The 25,522-nt window shown below is 38.3% G+C and overlaps 1 protein-coding gene across 2 annotated transcripts in view; it reads left to right on the forward strand.

The window, feature by feature from the left end:
* The window catches only part of CSMD2 (CUB and Sushi multiple domains 2), a 648,217-nt gene that overhangs the window by 524,531 nt on the left and 98,164 nt on the right, over window positions 1–25,522 (forward strand). For both annotated transcript variants that reach the window (XM_072136727.1, XM_072136728.1), the window contains 6 exons: window positions 770–939; window positions 1,213–1,369; window positions 4,171–4,362; window positions 6,445–6,571; window positions 22,589–22,791; window positions 24,161–24,352. In XM_072136727.1, the coding sequence (XP_071992828.1) occupies window positions 770–939; window positions 1,213–1,369; window positions 4,171–4,362; window positions 6,445–6,571; window positions 22,589–22,791; window positions 24,161–24,352 (1,041 nt within the window). The remainder of the gene's footprint in view (window positions 1–769; window positions 940–1,212; window positions 1,370–4,170; window positions 4,363–6,444; window positions 6,572–22,588; window positions 22,792–24,160; window positions 24,353–25,522) is intronic.

Raw genomic sequence — 25,522 nt, forward strand, 5'->3', positions numbered from 1 at the left:
ATTTGGGGTGCATAACTATATATTTTATTGAGTAATTCATATCATAAAGGGATAGATTCTAAACTGCCAACTTGACATTTTCCAGTGTGATCCCCAGTGATAAATACACAACATGATTAATGACTAAATTAGAAGAAGACATGAAATACAATACCAGAATTTGCAATTTGCATGTCATTACAAGTGATGGGAAATACTGTGTGCAACTGCAGGTATAGAAAGAAATGATAATAACTTAGAATGTCAGAAAAGTTAACAAAGTGGTTATATTTCATAATAAACAGAATACAGAACAATGCATGACATGGTACATATCAATCACAGATGGAAGAATCATTGGTAGAGGAAACAAACTTAAGTAATATTCCATCAATAATGTGATTTCTGTTCTTGGTAGAAAACTGCATTTGTGGTTTTGCTGTTTACTGTGTTTCCTAGAAGATGAAGGTGAACTTTGTGAGGAGCAAGAGGTCAGTAAATTGATGTTAGCAATTTTTTACTCACAAAATGGTACATCTTTGTATCATGGATCCTATGGGTACACCAGAACAATTTTAGTTTGAGTTGCGGGTATAGGACTTGTTAAAGGAGAAGTATTCATGTTGACATTTTTTAGCCAAATACAAATATTAGACTGTTCTAAGTAAAGACAGTTATCTGATAAATTATACAGCTAAATATAGTAAATGAGATACCCCCCCCCCCCAAACATTAAAAGTTCTAGATTGTTTTGTAGATCTTAACTCCTTGCCCCCTTCCTATATTTCAGCTGAGTGTGGAGCATCAGTCACTGGAACACAGGGTGTCTTGTTGTCTCCAAACTATCCAGCCAACTATAGCAACCACCATGAGTGCATCTACTCCATCCAGAGCCAACCCGGGAAAGGTGTACAGTTGAGAGCTCGGACATTTGACCTTGCACCAGGAGACTACCTGAAGGTCTTACATTTCTTACGCTATATAATATCTGAATAACATTACTGTGTGTTATTAGTCCATATCTGTGCTTGGCTTTTTTAACCTCATCACTTTCCGGTACCATATATTAGATTCCTAGTTATTGAACATACTGTAAATGATGTAGTAACAGAAATTTTAACTTTTGTATTAGCAGTAAAATTACAGTTACCATTATCGTTAAGCAATAGAGTTATTCATATAAATCTTGGCTTTGCTCACCCATCTATATCATATGTATTTCCTCTTCTCTAGGTCTATGATGGGCATAATAATTCTGCTCGACTTCTTGGAAAGTTTAGCCTTTCTGAGATGCTAGGACGGAGTCTGAATAGCACCTCTAGTGCATTGTGGTTGGAATTTATCACTGATGCAGAAAATACCAGTAAAGGATTTGAGCTGTTTTATTCCAGTAAGTATAAGTATTAAGAAAAACTATTATGGGTAAATCTATGTGCAATATAAATATAAACATAAGCCCAGACATAAAAGTTCTTTTAAACTACAATAATTATGGGGAATTTCACTCAGCAAACACACACACACACATCAGAAAAATCTAACAGGTATTTCTGTCATATGGTCCATGACAGAGATCGGAAACTGAGCCTTGAGGTTCTACAGAGGTTAATTGAAGCACCTTTTCCCTAAAGGTCCGAATCTATTTGCAGCAATGTTACTCCAACTGTCCAGGAAATTGATAAATAAACTCCTATTGTCCTCTAAAACACAGATCTTTTTAAATAAAAAGCTCATATCTCGTTTCAGTAGCTAGCCGCCATGATAAAAGATTTCCCCAAAGGGAATCGGAAACAATTTAATTTGTATCAAATTCACAAACTAACAAATAGATTTGCTCATCTCTAGTCACATACAATGGTTTAAATGCTGTATTATGTACATAAACTGTGGCAACTGTGCCCCTTTTTCAGCAACACTGATTATAGAATCATACAGTGCACAATTCTATTGATATGTCCTACAATAATCCTAGCACAGAAAATGCAATGTGAACATACCTTATTTTTTTCTTGGATGACCCAATTTTCAGAGGAAGAGCTAAAAGAGTTAAGTTTGAACAACATCATTTCTCTCTGGAGGAACCTCACATAATAGTGTTTCAGGGACTTAATAATAACACGCTGTCTGGACTCTGAAATACAATTACTGCAACCTTAAGTGTAATGGAGTGACACGAGATACCTGCACTGCTGTGCGTCATACCTTCCTGTGTACAAGCATCACTTCTCAGTAATATAGGGACTTTTCTAGAGATCTCATACCTTAGGTAAGGTCATACCTTTACACTAACAAAGAGTACACGTAGCTCATAGTAACAAAACCACAGTACTCTAGTACTTGTTTCCTGTTTCCCCATGTTTAAAGGTCAGTTTCTCATATATCTTACTGGTCCTTGGCATGGCTCCCTTTTTAATATACAGTACCATAGGCAAGCTGACTTAAATATATATGACACCACTGGAGCCTCTTTAAATAAGCAGTCAGTCTGTGTAATGTATAATGTACAATGGTTCAATACATCCAAAATGAGACATCCAGGTCTAGAACTTGGTGGATGGTTTCTTTCAAGCACAGCTCCACACCTGTCCACTTGATGTGTGTGTCATTGTAGTTTAGTCACTTCAATATCAACAGAGCTGAACTGAAATCCCAAAAACTATCCAAGGACAGGCGTGGCAGTGTATCCAGGGAACTCCTTTACATGTGTTGTCTATGCTTCCCAAAAAGTTATAAAAAGATGTATCTCCAACCTCTCCCATTCTAATTGAGTCCCAGTACCCATGCTGACCTTTGTACTTTTGTTGAACTAGTGATTTGGTAAATGTTACAAAGCATCAATATACTCTTACTTAACTTTATTGATACAGAGTTCTACTCGTTCAAATATTGTACATAATGGTTGTGTGTATTTTATCACTTTCTAGTCACAATGTGAATCTAAAGCAGTGGTAAATATATTTTCCTTTCTTATTATTTTAACTACAGATGCAATTTTTGGATTTTGTGAACCAATTACTTTAACCTACTATACCACCATACATCATATGTTACTCCAATCTACACCACATCTTGGGCAATTGACCCCTGCCGACCACACTTTTTTATAATAACATCAAGAGACTGACAGGCCTTTCCGTTAAAAGATATTCTCCCAGATGTCCATGTGAAAGAGGAAGCAGCCATCTGAGGATTGTCTCATTATCGACCATCTTTTGAAGATGATATTGGTAGAAGCAGACACGTTGTCCTTTGTGCTAGTTACTAATAAGCAACCTCATTATGGGATCAAAATGTAACAGATCACACAGATCATGTCACATTTTCTTCATCGTACTTCAAATAAAGATTTCCATACACAATGCAATTTAATACAAAAAATGTTTCTGACTATCCAAAACAGACTAACTTAATAAATAAAAAAGACAACTGAATTACATTAAATCTGTTCCACAGGATCTTACGTATACCAGAAGTTTGGAAAATATGTAAATATGTTATTTCATTGCAAGAAATCACAGTAGGTCCCCATTAAAGTAAAAACCAAATCCTGCTTAAATTTACATTATTAACCTCAACATTTATCTAGTGACTAATTGTAAAAAGTCTCAAATGTTTCAGATGAAATATTCATGTAATATATACTTCAAAACAAGTTTTCTATAGCATGGCCTGCACAACTTCTAACATATAATAATTAGCTGAAGTCAGTCCCCGCTGACAGGGCGAGCTTGGTATAGGTTGCCACCACAGTCTCTTATTAGCGAAATTCCGCAAAAGAGGTTTTGCCAGATCATCCCTGATGAGTTTGACTATAGCAGGACATACATTACTATCCAATGGCTAATTGCTTGTCAAAGTCTGGGGGCTTATTTCTCCAGTCCTAAGATAGCAGATGACCATGACTTATTATGCAGCTGTCCCTTGTATTAATGCTTTGTTCTTATCACATGGTTTGTCTGTAGTTGAAATCACTTGGTTTATAACAGTATGCAATCTGCTACTGTCCCTTATGGCTCTCTCTAAAGACATAGTGACAAGACTGTCGTGCTTCTCCAACGCTTCTTAATGGCTTCAAACTTGGCACTAATTGTAATTATCCACCAGCTGACAAAGTGACAGTGCTGCAGGCAGACTGGTCAATCCTGCAGCATTATCATGTCTTCCCTTAATGTCCTTGTCTTGGCTCCGCAGGTTTTGAGTTGATTAAATGTGAGGACCCAGGGACACCAATGTTTGGCTACAAGGACAAAGATGAGGGGCATTTTGCTGGAAGTTCTGTCTCTTTCAACTGTGATCCTGGTTACAGCTTACGTGGGAGCCGCGTTTTAGTTTGCTTGACCGGAGAGCGCAGAGTCTGGAATCAGCCACTTCCCATATGCATAGGTATGAAATTTACCTTCATGATTAAAAGAAATTCTGACATTTACGTGGCTTTTATTTCAGTTATAGAAAAACAATTCTGATGTTCCAGTAGTAACTTGTCATATAACACAGCGGGGTATGTCTATCAGTACAGCTCTGATAGTTTTCTAACACAGTCATATCTTTCTGGAAGTCAGCTATGCCTGTGCAGTAGATGCATCATATTCATCAAACACAATACTGTATATTTAATGGAACAGGTATTGCATGTCAGCAATGATAAGTATACCCCAATATGTAATCTGTGTTTTTACATAAAATCTTGAGCGAGTCCTAGCATACAAGTATACAATCTGTCAGTTTACTTTTTGTATTAAATGAGTATTCAGGGACTTATAAGGGGTATTTCGCTAAATTTTCTGATAGGAAAACCCATAGTGCTATAAATAAATGAAAACAACAAAACTCAGTGGGGCACATTTACTAAGGGTCCATCGGACGCATTTCTGTCGGGTTTCCCCGAATATTTCTGATTTGCCCTGAGTGGCACAGGGTTTTTTGGCACACGTGATCGGATTTTGTCAAATTGGCACCGGATTTCATGAGACATAAATCGTGGTGGGGGGGGGGCGTGGCCGTCGGACAACCCGACTGATTCAGACAAACCGCGGAATTTAAAATTCAGCAATCACATGCACTGGTAAAAAGATGGTGAACTCCGGCGGACCTCAGCGGGGAAGCAACACATTCAGGAAATCGGGCGCCCAATGTAAATGAATCGCGGCAGCTCCGAATCCTCATCGGACATTCCGGATCGGTGGACGCAATGGGGCGGGTAAGTAAATGTGCCCCAATGTCATTAATCACAAAATGGAGCTTAGATGCAAAGTTTGCTTTTATGATTCATAAATTTAATCAGATTTCTAAAGTAGGCAGAGTTATCTTCAAGATGGCCATCATCTAAAATTACATATGTTGTCATATGGAAGACATATTCTCAGGATAGGTCATTATTATCAGCATTGCAGGGATCTGACACCTGCTGTTAGCCATAAAACATGACCGATAACTAGCAATGATCTTTATAATGTGTATTGGCTAAGAAAGGTACTGCAAGCTTAGTCACATGTAAGTGAATCAATCTAAGCTTGCAGTTCCTTTCCCTACCTTTATAATGAGTGTTGAGCTGTGCTAGTCCAGGTCTACTGTGACTACTACATACAGATGATCAGAGAAGGGGTTGGTAGCCAGCAGTTGAGACCGAACTAATATATTGATGACATTTTCAAGGGCAGAACATGCATAATCAAAATCCTAAAATACTTCTTTAAGATATTTAAGATTGAAATAAGTTGCAAAGATTAAATTGTTTATTTTTAATTAATTTAAATTTGTCTGAGGCCTCAGTTACATGACTGTGCGAGAGCCCTCCCCTCTCCATAGGAAGCTGAGCAGCCATGTTTACTGTACCATGATCATGTGCAATAGACAACGATAGGGCCAAATTGTGTGGCCAGATCATATGCCCCCATACAGTTGTGTGCATGGGGCCTTACCCATGCTTGTCATGCTTAGTCATTATGTATAATAATAGGGCAGACTGAACCGTCCATTAACAATTTTAGATCTGCATAACCTGATGTTTTGTAAAGCGCTACGGAATTTGATGGCGCTATATAAATAAAGATTATTATTATTATTATGTTTCTATTTTAGTGGACCACTAGTTTCACTTCTTTCTCTGTTCCATTGATAATAAAGATGGGTCCCTGGAATCCCTTGTGTACCTGAGGAGAAAAAAAAAGAGAGATGCAAGACTAAGCATCATCCATTCAACAAATAGTTATAATTATGGATTGGATTATCCCACTGTTGGATGATGGGCCTACCAGAGGTAGTAGGCATCTACAAAATCCTCTTCTCAATAAGATTTAATAATCCATATTATTTGTGAATCAACCTAGTGAATTGACTGTACTTCCAATTAGGTTTTTTCTTTTTATGGTGGGCCTGTTCAACCCAGAATGAATCCATTAACTATTTCAATAACGGTACAACACCTTGAAATACCTGCTGCAACTGCATTATTTTTTATTTCTGTAGCGGAGTGTGGAGGTCTTATCCGTGGAGAAACAGTGGGTAGAGTATTGTCTCCTGGGTATCCTGCACCCTATGATCACAACCTTAATTGTGTGTGGATTATTGAAGCTGATGCTGGCTGCACCATTGGGTGAGTAGATGATACACATACATGATAAACCATAATAAAAAAAATAGAATCATACTGTATATTCTGGCGTATAAGACGACCTGGTGTACAAGACGACCCCCCTACTTTCCTGTTAAAATATAGAGTTTAAGATATATTCACCGTATAAGACTACCCCCTTTCCAACGCATACAAAACACCGGTAACATTTAAAAAAAAAAAACAGATTTGAATTTAACATGGTCCTTTTTTTAATTTAAATTCTTATGACATGCAGGTATATAGCAGGAAAACTGTCGCTCATAAACATAAGGCATACAACAACAACATTACCATCGTCCATTTTACTTTAAATGTTATCATACTGTACCTTAAATTTTTATTTTATTAAATATTCCATGCCATGTACTCAGAAGCGGGAAAAAAATTCCAAATGCAATGAAAATGGTGAAAAAACGCATTTGCGCCATTTTCTTGTGGGCTTGGATATTACGTCTTTCACTGAGCGCCCCAAATGACATGTCTACTTTATTCTTTGGGTCGGTATGATTAAGGGGATACCAAATTTGTATAGGTTATATAATGTTTTCATACATTTACAAAAATGAAAACCTCCTGTACAAAAATTATATTTTTGATTTTGCCAACTTCTGGCGCTAATAACTTTTTTATACTTTGGTGTACGGCGCTGTGGGTGGTGTCATTTTTTGCGAAATTTGAAAATATTTTCAATTATATCATTTTTAGGACAGTGCGACCTTTTGATCACTTTTTATAGATTTTTTTTTATTTTTCAAAATGGCAAAAAAGTGCCATTTTCGACTTTGGGCGCTATTTTCCGTTACGGGGTTAAACGCTTTGAAAAACTGTTACCATATTTTGATAGATCGGGCATTTTCGGACGTGTCGATACCTGATGTGTTTATGATTTTTACTGTTTATTTATGTTTATGTCAGTTCTAGGGAAAGGGGGGTGATTTGAAATTTTAGGGTTTTTTATTATAATTTTTTTTTTTTACTTTTTTTTATTTTTATTTATACTATTTTTCAGACTCCCTAGGGTACTTTAACCCAAGGTTGTCTGATCGATCCTACCATATACTGCCATACTACAGTATGGAGAGGGCTCAGCCCGTGAGCCCTCTCCATGCAGCGCGACCCGACCGCCGCCGTGAATACACGGCGGGTGGTCGCGATTACCGGTGTATAAGACGACCCCAGAGAAGACAGAAGATTTTTCTGTCTTCAAAAGTCGTCTTATACGCCGGAATATACGGTATGTAAAATAAAAGTCAAAAAAGCCTACAATACTTACCATTGAAATAGAAAAAGGACTTACCATTACATTTCACCATCTTCTCATTAGAAGACACTTCCCTAAGAAAGTTGAAATGCTCCTTTCCCCCTCAACAAAATAATGAGCAGATTGTGTGAGAAGACATTTTATTATTAATTCAAGTAGTGAAGATTTGTGCACGGAACTGTTCTTTTTTTATTCAATTTCATAGCCAGATTTTTCTTTTGTCCTCAAAATGAATGGGGGTGGTATAGCTGATGTGGGATTCATCTACAGTACCTTTCTTCATGATCTTATTAGTAACAGCAGCATGTACAGGAGCATTAAGAAAGTGGTCCTAGCTGAAAGGCCTGCACGTATTGCTGCCACACTGACCTTTAACAGTTTTAACCTTTTTTGCGGTATGTTTCTGTCAAACACCATGTTAAGTAACTTGTCAAATTGTCAGTACTTCCCTTTGCATGCTGAAATCCTTTACTGGGTCTGCAGAGCGGCTGCAAAATTGTGTGGGATGTTTTATTGTTATTGTTTGTCGCAGTTATTTATTTTTGCAGCTTTACAAATGAAAAGTGCAAAAAGTATTGTTGACCCAGAAGACTAAAAACATTTGTGCCAATCAATGTCTTGAAAGAACAACAAGTACAGTCTGCGCTATTACTAGAGGAATACTGTATTTCCTGTTCTTATGAGGAGCATATGTTTCCTACGTGGTTTTATTCATTGTGCAAAGCAAAGAAGAAAGATAAATGTACAATTTTACTCAAAAAATTACCAGCTTGAATATAAAAGATTGTATATTGGGTTGATATTATGTCCATATGGTAAATATAACAAATATGCTTTTTTTGTTATTCTTATGTAACATTTACATGGGTTGACTGTTACAACTAATAACAACTAAGTAGCTGTATCAAATTCAATGTCGTGGCCTCCATCTTAGATTAAGTAGTACACATTAAACTTGCTTAAGGTCTAACTAACTAGAATAGGCCTTGGCCATCTTGCTAAACAACACCATGGCCCACATTACTTACTATAGCCTTCACTAGAAATCTCCGCTAGGAGATTGAGAGTGGCAAAGCACACCTACAGATATACACAACCACTAAGCTCTGGGCGGGGGGATGGGCTTAAGCCTGGTGTTTAAAACTCTAGTCTTAATAAATTCCCCCCATATTGCAAATAAAATGAAACAAAGGTCAGGCTCTTTAAAGAAATACAAAATGATGATCATTTATTCCTAATTGGCTTGATGACAAAGGGATTACAATTATTTGGGTGTTTAGTAGATAAATGCTGCGCCAATTTTATGCCTGACTTTGCACTGAAAGGAATGTCTTCGGAGCATTTAATTAGTGTTTACACCAGTTTTGTGTCGTGGCTGCACTGTGTCCGACAAGACAGAAAAAAAATTGCACCTAAAAGGGAGTGCCTAGTCGAGTTTGCGACACATTTTTTACTGTGACTCGACATAACTGTGCTGCACACTGTATATTAAAGGACATCTACCACCAAAATCAAGGATTGTTAACCAAGCACACTGACATACTGGTGTGTGTTCAGTATGGGAGGATCTGCTCTTCTACATACAATGGTTTTTACAACAAAAAGCTATAAAAAATTATAACAGACAGGAGATAGGACATAGGATGGATTAGTAAAGGGACGTTTCATGCAGTTAGCGAGTGTGATAGGCTTGCCTAAAGAGATGGGTTATTAGTGTTAGAGTCCAGGGAAGGGCATTCCAGAGAATTTGAGCAACTTGGGAGAAGTCCTGGAGACGTGCATGAGAGGTTTGAACTAAGGTAGAGATCAATCTAATGTCACTGGCAGATCGAAGAGCACAGGAAGAGCGATAGACTGAGATGAGAGAAGAAATATAGATAGGTGCAGCATTATTCGGAGCTTTGTGGATGAGGGTTATTATTTTAAAGTGAATTCGGAAGGTGATAGGCAACCAGTGCAGGGATTAACAGAAACTGGAAGCATCCGTGTAGCGCTTGGTCTGAAAGACAAGTCTGGCTGCCGTATTAGGAATAGATTGTAGAGGCGAGAGTTTAGTGGGTGGAAGACCGATTAGTAGGGAGTTACAGTAGTCTAGTCGAGAGTGAATAAGCGCAACAATTAGCATTTTAGAAGTCTCAATTGTCAGAAATGGTTGGATTCTGGAGATGTTTCTGAGTTGCATTCGGCAAGAGTGAGCAAGAGATTGAATATATGGTGAAAAGGAAAGGTCAGTGTCCAGCACAACCCCAAGGCGGGCCTGCTGCCTCGGTGCTATAGTGATCCCACAGACGGAGATGGAGAGGTCAGGGTAAGATCGGTTAGTAGATGGTGGAAAGACAAGAAGTTCAGTCTTAGAAAGTTTAAGTTTCAAGAAGAGAGAAGACATGATGTTAGAGATGGCCGAGACAGTCTCTAGTGTTCTGGAGTGAGGCAAGGGTGATGTTACATGCAGAAGTATAGAGCTGCGTGTCATCAGCATACTGAGATGATACTGGAAACCAAATTTGCTGATGGTTTGTCCAATGGGGACAGTATAGAGGGAGAAGAGAAGAGGACCTAGGACACAGCCCTGAGGAACCCCGACAGTGAGAGGAAGATGAGAAGAGAAAGATTCAGAGAAGGCAACACTGAAAGTGCAGTCAGATAGATAGGAAGAAAACCAAGAGAGTGCAGTGCCTTTTAGGCCAATGGAGTGAAGCATCCTGAGGAAGAGCTGGTGGTCCACAGTATCAAATGTTGCTAATAGATTCAGAAGAATGAGGAGCGAATAGTCACCTTTGGATTTTGCAGTGAGGAGATCATTAAAGACGTTAGAAAGAGTAGTTTCAGTGGAGTGCATAGAGCGGAAACCAGATTGTTTGGGGTCAAGGTGGGAGTTAGCTGAGAGATAGCAGGTTAGTCGAGAATATACCAGGCATTCCTGGAGTTTGGAGATGAAAGGGTTGTTAGAAACTGGTCTGTAGTTCGTAGCATTGGATGGGTCCAGTGAAGGTTTCTTTAGAAAAGGGGTAACAACAGCATGCTTGAAATAAGAGGGGACGACACCAGAAGAGAGAGAGAGCGGTTGAAGATTTTAGTGAGGTGAGAAGTGACTGCTGGAGAGAGCGACTGTACTAGATGTGAGGGGATGGGGGTCACTGATGCAATTAGTAGGTTGAGCAGAGGAAAGCAGCCTGGACACTTCTTCTTCTGTGACTGGTTCAAAGGAAGAGTGTGAACAAGGTAAGGTACCAGAGGGAAGGGGATTAGTGGGATGAGTGGATGAGAGCAATTATTTCATGCCAAATGCAATCAATTTTATCCTTGAAAAGTAGGTGTCCAGATCTTCAGCCCCAAGGTCTGTGACAGGTGGCTGCACCTTTGGTGTTAGTAATGGGTTGTTAGAGAGAGAGGATAATAGATTAGTGAAATAGACCTGTTTAGCAAGATAAAGGGCAGAGTTATAGGTTTTTAGCATAAATTTGAAGTGTAGAAAGTCTGCAGATTTGCGTGATTTTCTCCACAGACGTTCGGCAATCCTGGAGCACTGCCCGAAGGAAACAAGTTTGTTTGGTGTACCAAGGTTGCCTGTGTCTGTGTTGAAAATAAAAATTTTAAAGCCTTTTTTCTTAAAAACAAGGTCAAAGGAAGCTTAATGAAGAGCAGATCCTGCCAAAGGAGGTGTGCAACAATATGTCAGTGTACTGGTTTACAATTCTTCATCTTGGTGATAGATTTCCTTGAAAGGGAACCTATCATCAGCAATTGGCCTAATAAACCACTACCAGAACATTGTCAAACAGCATCATCTAGAAAATCAATTTTGAAGTGAAATTTAAATTGATTGTAGAAAGTCAAAGAGTCAGAGAGTTTAACACTAAAGTCAAGGTGGGGAGCTCTGAATGCTTCCTCTAAATGAATGAATCTCTGAATGCAGGACCATAACTTACAGTCAAGGGGGATTTCTGAGGAAAAGCAAGCATGACTTCAGTGACTCCACCTCCCTGACTTTATAAAATCTTACTTCAAAGTTGATTTTCTAGATGATGTTACCACACTGGGTCATGGAACAACTTACTGGTAGTGGTTTATTAGGTCAATTTCTGCTGACAGGCTCCCTTTAAAGGTGCACCCAAATAAAAAGATGGTGCACACTTTCCGAGCAGTGCAGGCTGTGCCATATAATGGAAGACCGTGCACCAGTATTCAATAATCTGGTACAACCTGCCCTTAGTGCAGATTGCACTACTTTTGATAAATCTGTATTGTACTATGCATTTCATATTTACATACAGAACAAAAAAAGTCATTTATTTATTTTATAAGGTATAGTTTTACAGGGGCAAGGGTTTTTGTAAGATGAGAAATACTAGTTAATATACAAATACAAATTAATATTTAATAGTGTCTCTATGAAAAAAACCTTTTTTATCTAGTATCAGTCGGTTATAAAGATTTGCTGCAAGTCCTTTAGGTAATATTATAAAAAATGGTACTCATTACAGGACTGCTTCTCCCTCTCACTCTCATACAGAGCCCTTTGACCTTTTTAATGGATCTGTCTTCCATCTCCTATCCTAAGTTCCATCACGTACTGTAGTATCGTTTGTAGTTTTAGACAGAGAAAAACAAAAGACAGAGCTTCAAGCTGAGAATATTCAAGTATTGTAAAGTGGATGTCAGTTAGTATGCTAACCTTTGGGTGAATAAGAGAGTTCAAAATAAATGTCAGGAGCAGATGAACCTTGAGGAGACAGTAAGTTCTCCCCATCATGTCCGCTCTTCCAGCTAGGACAAATCACTGCCTTTGTTTCTTACAATGTTCTGTAGAAAAAAAATAGAACAAAGTTTCAGCTTTTGTAGAAACCTTAGAGCAGGTTGGTGAAATTGGGCGAAATCAATATGCAATCACCTTATTGTAGATCATGGGCAGTATGATGGACTTATCTGGTGAAGAGTCAAACCATTGTACTTAGTTAGAATACAGTAGAATACTTTTCTCTATATTTCTCTGTTCAAAGGTTTATTTCACAATATATTGACACTTTGCTTGTTTCTCAAGAAACATCATCAGTTATTATATTATGTGCCTTCCAGTGTCAAGGATGGATGTGCAGTAACCTTTCATCTTGTTATTGTCACTTTTAGGGAGGGGTTGTCTGCTTTTTCAAAGAAGCAAGAAAATAATAAGTATTTGCCTATCTATTAATGATTGTGCTTTATCAGGAAGAAAATCTGTGAATCAGAAAATGTTTACAACATCTGGGCCATGGGCATTTCTCGCAATGAAGTTAGATTTGGAGTTGTCCATCCCAGACATTTCATGTATCAAACATAGTCACAAGCATTTTCTTTATGCTAACTTTTTATGGGTCTTGTGTCTGTATTTTTGATCTAGTTCAGAATTCAAGTAGACAGCTTCATCAGGGGTCTGTATTTATTAAGTGAGATTTTGTTATTGGGTCTGTATTTGAGAATATTAAAGGAATTTTAGTGACAGGTCTTCCTCAGGGTCTGTAATCAAGCTGTCTGGTCGGGCTCTGGAAAGGTTACATGTTTGTGTTGTGGGGGCTATCCTTGCACCAACCATGCCAATGCACAGGGTAGGTAGTCGTTGTGAATAGCACCCTCTTCAAATTAGGAACTGCCTAGGGAGACTGATCACCTCACTAGGAGGTCTCCAAAAGTGAGAGACTTTGTAATTGCCACTTCCTGGGTGGGCAATAGTTAACATAACCATTGTCTGTAACCAATGATATGATGTGTTCTCATTGTAAAGCAAGCTTTAAGATGATTGGAGAGTATAAAAATCCCTTGTGGGTGGGAGCACAGAGTCCGCAGATTCCAGAAGCAGAGGAGAGTGTAGCACCTGTCTGTGCTTCACAAGCCAGAGTCGTACTACCAGGAAGTAGAGGTGTCTTAGGCCAGCTGCCTGATACCTTGGGCAAATCAGGAGACTAAGCCTCAGAGCAGAAGTCCACTGTCCAGACTTGGCTCCATATACCAGCCCAACCTGAAGCTACTACCAGGCTGTGAGCAACCCTTCCTGTGGAACAGCTATCTCCTACCACCTTTCCAGCCCGCTGAACCTGCCATTGATGTTAGGCCATTGCCTGCTGTTCAAGTTCCAATAAAGAAGTGGGTGAGTTGATTTGCATAATGTGCCTCTGTGTGATCCCTGGATGGGGCTGCTTCGCCATCACAGGCTCCCCATCCATCACCCAGGAATCCTACATACACCTCAGGGGTTGTCCCATGGAGAAACCTCTTTCATCAGCCTCTACTTCTCTTGCACAAACCAACTGCTGGAGACCTGCCAGGCTGTAGGCCTGTCCTCCGGTCCCAATACCAAGCACCGTGATCATTGCATGCCCAAATGCTGCATGAGCCAGCCACTCAGGTATTCTGGGCCCTGGCTGCCTACAAACAACGAAGAAAGGCTAGGCCCCGGTGGGGGATGTTGCGTCCTGCCATCTGCAATCATTTAGCATGACACTTTGGGTAAAAGCTATGATCTTAATGATCATGAGTCAAAAGTGAAGGACATGCAGCATCAGACATGTATACTCTATTTTGTGGTTGGCTGCAAAAACAAGGGGCTAAAGATGTAAAAGTTTATTTTAAAAGTATGAAACTTCATTGATTCCATTGATTTGTAAAACTTTCTTTGACTTTATCTATTTTTCTATTTGCTATGTAAACTGTACAGACATCTTTGAACCTTCTCATCTCTGTCAGTATTTGTCGATTTTCAAAATTGTTCTTCAAGCATTAAAATATGATCTAAGCTCACCAGCCAATATGTTAAGCTCTGTTTCGGGATTACATTGCTGTGACTCTGGCAGCATAAATTACCTGAAGGATTTACAGGTTATATAGAAAAGCAAAATGCATGTAGTTTCCTGAGAGAACTGAGAGCAAGGATTATTGGTAACAGTATCCATGAGTTTTATCAGTTATCAACCCAGATGCTACCATGATGCATTTTTTCTGTATACTACTGTATATGCTTTCCCATGATGACTATTCCTGGCGTAAGATAACTAATTATGTAGCCAAGCTTTAAGTAAAATTACATTTATGAGGTACAGAAGAATAATTTACAACTTGTATGCAATATGAAGTTAATATTCTATTATATGGGCATATGAGGTTTTGTTCAATGGCCAAAGATTTTTGCACTTGATTAAATGTAAATGATTGTCAAGATTTATGAGATAATAATGGGAAATGGATGGTCCTTCTATAGCAGCTCATTGCCAGAGGGTCTTGCAGCACATTGCATTAGCTCATAACTAAGTGTCACTTTTGTGATATAGCCCCACCAGTGTATAACCAGTTTAAAGTGTTTCTCTTTGTATCTGGCAATATCTGATTTTTTAGATGTTAAAACCTATACATGTCTGTAGAAGAAATGCTTGATGGACTGATTATATTATCATTTCCGAATATTGCCCTCAATCTTCTGATGGAAGATATAGCTCTTAGGGATTCCGGAATGGCATTGGAATCCCTCCGTTGATCGCACACACAAAGAAATTGAACAATTGAATTTCAGATCAGGTTCTCTTATTACTTTTCACGAGGCATAAACTGTGTGTGACGGACGGCGAAGGAAATGGAATAATTTGTTAGGAAATTTATTCCGTGCCAAGCAAAGGCTCTGACGCCCTTCCTGGGGAATGGGAGGATTAATTTCAATTATTTAACTAGTTCATGGCAAAATGACGGCTGTTTCTGAAGAATAGTAAAAAAAAAAAGTCTCAAGTTGAAGCAAAAATATTGGCCATACATTGAATCCTTATCCACGAGGCATTGATCCCATTACCTGGCCTCACACTTTTTACAAAAGAGACAAAGAAATGTGTACTGCAACTTCAGTGGTATTTGCTATTCAGAAAGTTGTAAAATGAAATTAAAGCGGTAATCTAGAAAAGGAAAATATAACTATTCTCGGGAATTATCATTGCTATATAAAAATCTTGGAATAAAATAATTTAACAAAAACCTTTTCTTTGTATCACCATATTATGACACCCATAACCTTTATATACTCTAGCTTACGGAGTGTAAATTGAATGCTGCTTGGCACATAGCCAACCATCAATGATTCTGAACCGCAGCACCAGACACAACATATGACATGTGCTGCTGTTTCCCAAAGAAATGTTTTTCTTATTTTAAGACAACTCCTTCAATGTATATACCCTCCCTGTAGAAATGATTAGTAAATTGCTTCTATTATATCTCTAGTTCATAAGGGGCATAGATACTGTGGTTAATTATCTTTGGATGAGGATGTCCTACTCCAGTTATAAGGAAAGTGCTAACTTTCCTAAAATTTGTACATCATAATGTTTTCAACTCAACACAAAAATCAGCTTTTACAGACAGCAGTCAGCCACAGCACACTACAGTATTAAGCCGGTCTGGCAGCCTGAGTGCTTAATATTTTCTGTCAGGTCCCCTTTTTTATGTTTAGCTGGAAGATTTACAGCACATTTTTATTATTAAAAAAAACAGGATAATCTATCAAAACAGCCCATGATTGAAGTATGTTTATTCTCTAATGCCGGGAAGATTCTTCCATAGGATCCTGCAAATGAATTGTTCCACTCGGAGTTCAGAGACTATCTGTGCTGGTTACCTGTGTATAATCTATCACCCTTGGTTCCCTGCCACTGGTTCATTACACTTTGTGTTATGGTCTGGTGAAGACACAATCTGAATTTCTCTCCTTCACACCCTATTTGTTTCCATTGATGGTAACACTTTTCTGCCTGGCTTGCATTATGGAAAGAATGACATAACAGTTGTACAAGACACAATGAGATCCAGGACACCATTGAGCATTTTATAATACACATCCTTGTTAGCAGGAGATAATTCTTTATTAATTAGTTTTTATCTTTCAACTTTGATCACGTTGCTCATGAATGAATATCATAATTGCAATTGTCCGAGCTGGAGGAATAATCATAGTTGACTTATTATCTAAAGTCAGTATTCAAACCTTGGATATGAATTGAATTATGGTATGAAATTCAGTATTTTCATCCTTTCTGGGGTTTATTTTCAGTTTGTTGCTTCCAACTTTTTAGTATAATGAAAATAAAAGATAGCAGCATTTCCAAAGGGACGGAGCATCTACTCACAATTTATCTCAGGACCATAATTGTTCATGCATTAATACAAAGTTTTATTGTCAAGATTTCACCTTCATTTACGTTTTAGAGTCAAATTAAAATCAGTGGTCTCGCTAATTCTAAATGGTACTCTCAAACCTCCGTGCTATCCTCTTCATCTACACAACCTTAGATCCTGGTCACACTGGTCCTGGTCCCAGTCTGCCAAATGTTTGAAGAAAAGCGCTATAATTTTATGACTCTTGTGAGTAGAAGTAGTGTATAAATACTTTTAAAACAAGCTATAAACCTGTGTGATCTGCACTATGATCTTGCCCTATCACCGGTGAATGTTCCCAGGTTTTTACCCAAAACTACAGCAGGTCAGAGCCGGCGCAGCATACCTCCAAATACTTCATGAGGTATCCTCACGATGTATCCACTGTGCAAGTGGGGGGTGGAACGTTTGCATTATGTTTTGCTGTCTTTTCAGGGGGAAAAGTTTTATAGTAGCTATATTGTTGTAGTTAGGGAGTATAGGGAGTAGTATTATAGTCATTATATTTTTGTACATAGAGAGAGGTGGTTTAGTAGTTATATTCTTTTATATAGGGGAACAGATCTGGGGGTTTGCTGAGTAAGGAGGGGGTACCAGACATAGGCTAAGTACCTGAATGAAAAGGGAGACAACGCCTGGGGGGGCAAGCTGTAGGGGGGAGCAGTCTGTATTAGTTATTGTACAAATGTAGTATTTTGCAGTAGTGTTTTCTGCACTTTTGGTGCATCTAGGGTGTTGGTTACTAGTTACTGAAGTTGAGTAATCCGATAATGTGGTCCTTGGATTGATAAAGGTTGTGCACCCCTGACATAAGCAAATAAAATTATCGGATGTATCAAGAGAGGAATACCTTATATACTCAAGTATAAGCCTAGTTTTTCAGCACAAAAATATGTGCTGAAAACCCAAACTCGGCTTATACTCGAGTAAACAAAATATAGGTTTTACCAGGTTTTTGTGGTAAAATTAGGGGCCTCGGCTTATACTTGGGTCGGCTTATACTCGAGTATATACGGTAGATTCTCTTGATAAAGACATAGTTTTGCCCTTATACAAATCCCTGGTCAGACCACACATGGAATATTGTGTACAGTTTTGGGCACCAGTGCATAAAAACGATATAGTAGAGCTGGAACGGGTGCAGAGGAGAGCAACCAGGATTATTAGGGGAATGGGGGAACTAGAATACACTGACAGATTAAAAAATTGGGGATTATTTAGTTTAGAAAAAAAGACGACTGAGGGGAGACCTCATTACAATGTACAAATACCTGAACGGACAGTACAAGGATCTCTCCAGAGATCTTTTTATACCTAGGCCTGTGACCAGGACAAGGGGACATCCTCTACGCCTAGAGGAGAGGCGATTTTACCATCAACATAGACAAAGGTTCTTTACTGTAAGAACAGTGAGACTATGGAACTCTCTGCCGCAGGAGGTTGTTATGGCGGACTCTATGTACATGTTCAAGAGAGGCCTGGATGCCTTTCTGGAGAGAAAAAATATCACGGGTTATGGGGATAAAACATTTATTTAATTCTTAAAGGTTGGACTTGATGGACTTTTGTCTTTTTCCAGCCTTATATACTATGATACTATGATGCTATGACCTAGGGCCATATACATCTTACAGTGACATGGAGGAAAAATCATCATTAATACATGGTCACTCCGTGCTGTGACAAAAAAATAACCCTTCTTATTGGTACTATGTGCATATTGGCATTAGTAATACTCTCCTTATCATACGTAGACATTGTAAAGAACACCTGAAAGACTTGTGTTATTTCTCTATATATTACATACAGTAAAATATGTATATAGTTATTCTAGTAGTTTGTAAAATAAATACTTACATTGTTATTAAATTATTTCTAATAAATGTTAGTATTTCAGTAGTTTCTTTACTAATTTCTTGCTCACATCTTCTTGTTTAGTTATTTTTATATATCAGAAGAAGAGAAATCTGTTTCATAGTACACTCTAGTCATGGACAATGACATATCTATACAATGGACAGAATACAATGAAGAAGCCTCCCGGCCAATCAGTGTCACTACAGACATAAGGCACATGTTCATTGCAGAGACCCTTCTCACTCTGTCACTGTCATGCGTCACCACAGAGGACAGACTCGGTCAGATAGTCCCTCATGGCTGAGTGTCACTGTCACCCAGGGTGGAAGGGACAAGCTGGGGGCAGGTAGTTAGCAGACTGTCTGTTTGAATCTGTGGGTTTCATTTCACTGCCTGTATAAAGCTGATCTCCGAAATCCCCTTTGCTCTGTCTGAGATTGTACAGAACAGTTGCTTGCAATTTTGGATAAAAGTGCTATATAAATGCAAATAGATGTCTGGATACAATGTATGCTAATCAACGACAAAGCTGACAGATATTTGACAGGTTGTAATAACACACAACCACGGAGCCTTTTTAATTTCTCATGTGATGTTAGCAAGGCCTTTATCAAGAGGGCCTTCCTTGTGTGCACCCACAAACCAGTGTTGTGAAGTCATTTAGTAAAAAAATCAGTGTCACATAGAAGATGAAAAAAGAAAAGTATACCAATATGATCATTAACTATTAACTCATAGTGGAAGAGTTTAGAAATGGATCCTATAACTGTCTGTGTCGGAGGCATGTTGCTGAAATAAAAGGCAGATAATTATTTATTGCATTGTGATATTTCATGGAATATTAAACAACTGCCACCTGCCAATAACTGCTGGTCAGTGGTGGAACTGATTATGTTAGTTAACCTGTTATGTCAAACCACATTACATTACCACCATCTTTAAATGGCACCCTCCTTTTGAATTATTGGAGAGCACTGATCAGTTCCCAGGGCCCTGAACATCAAGGGTTTAAAAGGAATCAGTTTTGACCATACAAAGCTGCAGAAAGAAGAAGGCCTAGCGATCTGTGAAACAATAACTGTGAAACCATTATGTATTTTGTTAATAGCAGCAGGACTGTGAAAAATCTGGACATGGGGCACTAGGGTGTACTCCTAGGTGAGCTCTCCACATCTATGAGGATTCTGGTTAGAGATAAAGCCATAAAGCAATTTAAATGCAAAAAAATCTAAGAACACAATAGTTTGAGGTGACTTCCCAGTGCTCCAGCTCAATTTTTCTCATATTTCTCCTGCTACAACTAGCAACACACACAAAGACATGTTTACATAGATCATCAGATGTAGAAGAATGGGATATTCCAGTCATAATATTAGATGAAACCTCTCCAGAAAACTACTGCTTTGATAAGACCTCTTACTTACTAAAATACTTTTTTTTACGCAACTGATTTTTTTTTATTATTCTCTGTAAAAACTGCCCTTCTATGAGCTGACCAGCCCTCTTCCAAAACTTTTTTTTTATCAGTTAGACCCCATTGAGAAAACTAAACAGGCTTTTTGTGATGACAATAACCCCAAATTCTAGCTTAAAAATTTTGAAAAGTAGAGTTATGTGACCTAATGAGCTAAATTGTAGCAATATATTGGATTTTTACACCATTCAGTACACTTTTAAAAGTCCAAAAATTGTTGAAAAACAATTCTACTGTGTTAATGGAGAATAAAGTAAAGAAAAATTTCTTGAGTAAAGTGCTAAACTTACAGACCCACCAAATGTATAAAATATTGTGTCTAATGTAATAAATAGGCCGTCACAAAATGATAGTGGAACCATGGTGGCATCAGAAATTAAAAGGAAATCTTATTGAGGACCAATACTAAAGGAAATCAATCACTGCTATACAGTGGTTTTGAGCCACAATCACTTACATACTGCTGCCATGCTGCAGAAGATGGGGGAGGTGCTTCCTCCCTCCTCTCATTCCCATGTATGAGGCCCGGTTCAAGCTGCGAGAGGCATGCATAATTATGCATATAGGAAGAGCCTGAGCTGTCCTCCACCTCCCGCGGGCACTCTAGGCCTGCTGTGTAAAGGGTTTTAAAAACTCCTTTTCTCTGCAATCATAACGTTAATGGGCTTCAGCTTCAACGATTCATCTTCTGCAGCTTCTAAGTGATCAGTCCTTAGGACCACTGTATAGCAGTGGTTGATTTCCTTTGGAGGACAAAGATATGAAGAACATGGATGATGCTGCCATGCTGAACTAGAAAATAAATAACTCCAAATGTTGGCTAAGAAAGAGAATGAACTATTTACAGTACAAACCAAAAGTTTGGGCACACCTTCTCATTCAAAGAGTTTTCTGTATTTTCATGACTATCAAAATTGTAGATTCACACTGAAGGCATCAAAACTATGAATTAACACATGTGGAATTATACACTTAACAAAAAAGTGCGAAACAACTGAAAATATGTCTTATATTCTAGGTTCATCAAAGTAGCCACCTTTTGCTTTGATTACTGCTTTGCAAACTCTTGGCATTCTCTCGATGAGCTTCAAGAGGTAGTCACCAGAAAATGTTTTCACATCACAGGTGTGCCCTGTCAGGTTTAATAATTGGGATTTCTTGCCTTATAAGTAGGGTTGGGACCATCAGTTGTGTTGTGCAGAAGTCAGGTGGATACACAGCTGATAGTCCTACTGAATAGACTGTATTTGTATTATGTATTATTGCTAGAATAATGGAGCTTAGTAAAGAAAAACAAGTGGCCTTCATTACTTTAAGAAATGAAGGTCAGGTACAGTGGCGTAACTAGAAGCTGATGGGCCCCAGTGGAAAGGCTGTGCCAGGCCCCCGAATATAATGTATGGTTTATAGTAATAGTCTTCTCATATGGGAAAGTGACACCATAAGGGCCCCCTAAACCTCTTGGGCCCGGGTGCGACCGCAACCTCTGCCTCCTGGTCAGATAGTCAGAAACTATGTATGTAGTATGTAAGTCGGAACTGTATATTTTATAATTGGGGCCAAAAAAATTTTTTTCTGGAGGTACAAAGACAATTGGATTTTCAAAATTTTTTTACTGTAATGGGAACAAGGATTATCAATAAAACTTCAGTACAAACAGCTTACAGCTGATCATTGCAGCCTGGGAGTAAAGTAAAGCATTCAGATAGCTTCACCAGAGGTCACAGTGGCCAGAGAGGTCCGTCTGTAACTAGTGGTTGTCTGTAAGTTGGGTGTCCTTAAGTAGGGGACCGCCTGTGTTAATTCCCCTGTGTTACTTTATTGTTTTGATGCCTTCAGCGTGAATCTACAATTTTTATAGTCATGGAAATACAGAAAACTCTTTGAATGAGAAGGCGTGTCAGAACTTTTGGTCTGTACTGTACATTATGGTTATGTGTAGGGTATTGGGTGACCTCTGTAGAGTGTCACGGTTGTTTCATTAGTACTAGTTTAAGTAGAGCTCTTTGTAAAATCCTAATGTGGTACCTTACAGAACATACATGATTATGGACCCTTTCATCATTATTTTTTGACTGTACATGTTTGCTGACTCAATTGGACACTCTAAACTGTATTTGGGGCACTATTTCCTTTGAGCAGATCCCTCCGTTAAAAGATTAAGTTTGGGTTGTTGTCATAGGTGTCTACTGTAATGGATATAACAAATCTATAAACATAATTCTTTCTGATTCTATCATAGACTACATTTCACTGTTTTTCACACTGAGGATGTTCATGATGTCATGAAGATATGGGATGGATCCATGGAGAGTGGCATTCTCATGAAAGAACTCAGTGGTTCCACTTTGCCTCCAGACATACACAGCACATTCAGTTCTGTTACTTTGCAATTCAATACTGATTTCTTCACGAGCAAACAAGGATTTTCCATTCATTTCTCAGGTAAGACCTAAAAAAATTTCATGTACATTGAAAGCTCCTCTTTAAGTTTACCTTCCCCTTATCCAGACCAGAACTTATGCACAATAGTACTCATACTGGTCCTACTTCCCCCTAGAAGACAACTTCTCAAAGAGATTTCACTATTTTACTAGTATCTGATGTTTTCAAGCTAGAACAGTTATAGATTTGCCTAAAGGTGTTTTCTGCAAATAAAAATGTTTAACCAGGTAACCACAATCCCTCAATAGGGTCATCCACATTGTACTTATCCTGGTAAACTTTCGCCTTCGTATTTTTTTTTCCTATGCCAGTCAAATTGAGCATGAAAAGTCCAGACAAACCTATAAATACAGATGTGCCAGAATATGTGCAATGTATGTCATATAGTTCAATCATGCATGTAAGGGGAAGAAGAACAATCTTTACTTTTACATGTTGTTCTTTGGATGCGTTTTGAATTTGGATGCCATTCTTTATGTACTGTATGTACCATAGGTTTCTGTCCCCTTATTTACAATGACCCCCCTTTCCCAGATGTTAGCATGCATAAGGTATGCCTACCACACAAATTATATTCATGAACTTATTGCCATCAAGTGTCTCCTTCTCCCTGAAGACGATAAAAAAAGCACAGGCCTCTTGAAACAGCGAGAAAATAATGTTTCTCTAATATCAGATTAGATTAGAAAGCTAATCAGGCGTTTAGCCTCTGACAGGCTCCCCTCCCTGCTGAACCCGCACCTTTTAATGTAGAAATGATAGCGTGCTGAAAGTTGGAGATGATTGTCCCCCATCCCTCGCTCATCTCATTGTAGACATTATGGTTCAGTATTGTCTCCAATAAATTGAATCTATGCCCACGTTATAAGCCACTGCAAATAGAGGTGAAATGTATTATCTGCTTACAGAATGTACTCTGAGCTGCCACGTAGGGTCATTGATGCCGGTCTGTTACACATGATAACCAAGATAACTCTTGGTGGGTTGATGTATTCTGCAGCATTGTATAACATTTAATGACCAATCCCAATTTTCCTCACTGCGAGTTAATTTATTTTACTCTACGTGCTTCACATTTCATTATTACATAGTGCAGTTTGTGATGTGTGGACCTTAATAGCATAGTGGCTAGTTTTTGTGTCCTCTCTTTCTGGTTTATATTAGATAAGTTAGACAGATCTGTTGTGTACAGTATGTGCACATTGTCTTATGAATTTTACAGGCAGTGATATGAAAATCTGTGCTTAGATGATAAAATCTATATTTTTTAAGTACAGATACAGTGGAGAAATAGAGCAACATGATTGAGAATAATATTAATGATAATGTGACATTAGCTCTATGGTCTGCTCTGATTCTTTTTTTATAGTTACTACAGCTACTTCCTGTAATGATCCCGGAATACCTCAAAATGGAAGCCGCAGTGGAGACAGTCGTGATGCCGGGGACTCTATTGTATTCCAGTGCGACCCAGGTTACCTTTTACAGGGTGAAGCCAAGATCAACTGTGTTCAGATTGCAGATCGGTTCTATTGGAATCCAAACCCTCCTGTCTGCATTGGTGAGACAGAGTCAATTGGCTTCTATGAATTTGACTATAACTTACATTTGTAATGTCTGCTCCACTTCCCTCTATACAAAAGCATAGTTTTATTCAGAACTACAGTATATGAAGTATTGATGTAAAGAAAGGAAAAATCTTGGTCCGGTGATCCGTCACCAAAATTTTCCAGGTCCTATGTAAAAAATTTTTACTAGACATTTTGACCGAATAAACCTTTCTTTAGGTTAAATCTAACCTGGAATGTCTAGTTGACTGAAAGTGTGTTACCATTTATTATCCTTTGGTGTCTTAAATTACTTTGGTGTGGCATCCCAAGAGGGAAATTTTTACTTTCTTGACTTTAAATGTAGTGTGATGACTTACCCTTATGTTACATGTCTATAATAAACATGTATCTATTTTAGAACAGCTATATAACTTCTCATTACTGTTAGAACTATTCCATGCTTTTCACAATTTCCATAAGTTTTCCTGTTTCCTATCAATTCATATGGCTACCTACAGCTTGAATTGCTTGGGGGCCTATATGATTTTTTGCCAAATAACAAAATCTCAAACATCATCATATGAATATACCTTACAATTGTAATATAGTGTACATTTCTGTACAGTATATTTTATCAGGGTCCACCTAGATATTTTAATTCAGATCCAGACCTATATATATTTTACACCATACAATACCTGCTAGCTAATTTTGATAAAATATTCTACAATTTAAAACACATGTGCAAGCTGCCTCCGCAAGTCATTGTTTTTTGGCCTCTACTAGATTTGATGTTTGTTTTCTGTGACTAGTTCCCTAGGCCTTTGCTTAGGTATTGGAATAAAATGCTTTGCATTTTGAACCCATTAAAATGCTTCATTAAGTAGAAGTGCTGGGAGTGAAGATGCATAACATGGTGGCTGCTTAAATCTAAGGGGTCTGAGAAAGGAAGTCGTGGATGTTGTCTGTTATTGGCTCATTGTTACGTCTAAGATTGTAAGCAAATATTCTGAAATCAATAGCTCGAATGTTCAACATGCTGATTGACTCCGGTAGATCAGACCTACAACATTGATTTTTCTGTCCGCTTGACATGAAATGCTTCTGTTACTGCAAAAAAACACTGACAACTTCTCTCTCAGCTCCGGCTGATAAACTAATTTCGACAAAGGTAATTTTTC

Source organism: Engystomops pustulosus, chromosome 2 (genome assembly GCF_040894005.1).
Source record: "Engystomops pustulosus chromosome 2, aEngPut4.maternal, whole genome shotgun sequence".
Lineage (NCBI taxonomy): Eukaryota > Metazoa > Chordata > Amphibia > Anura > Leptodactylidae > Engystomops > Engystomops pustulosus.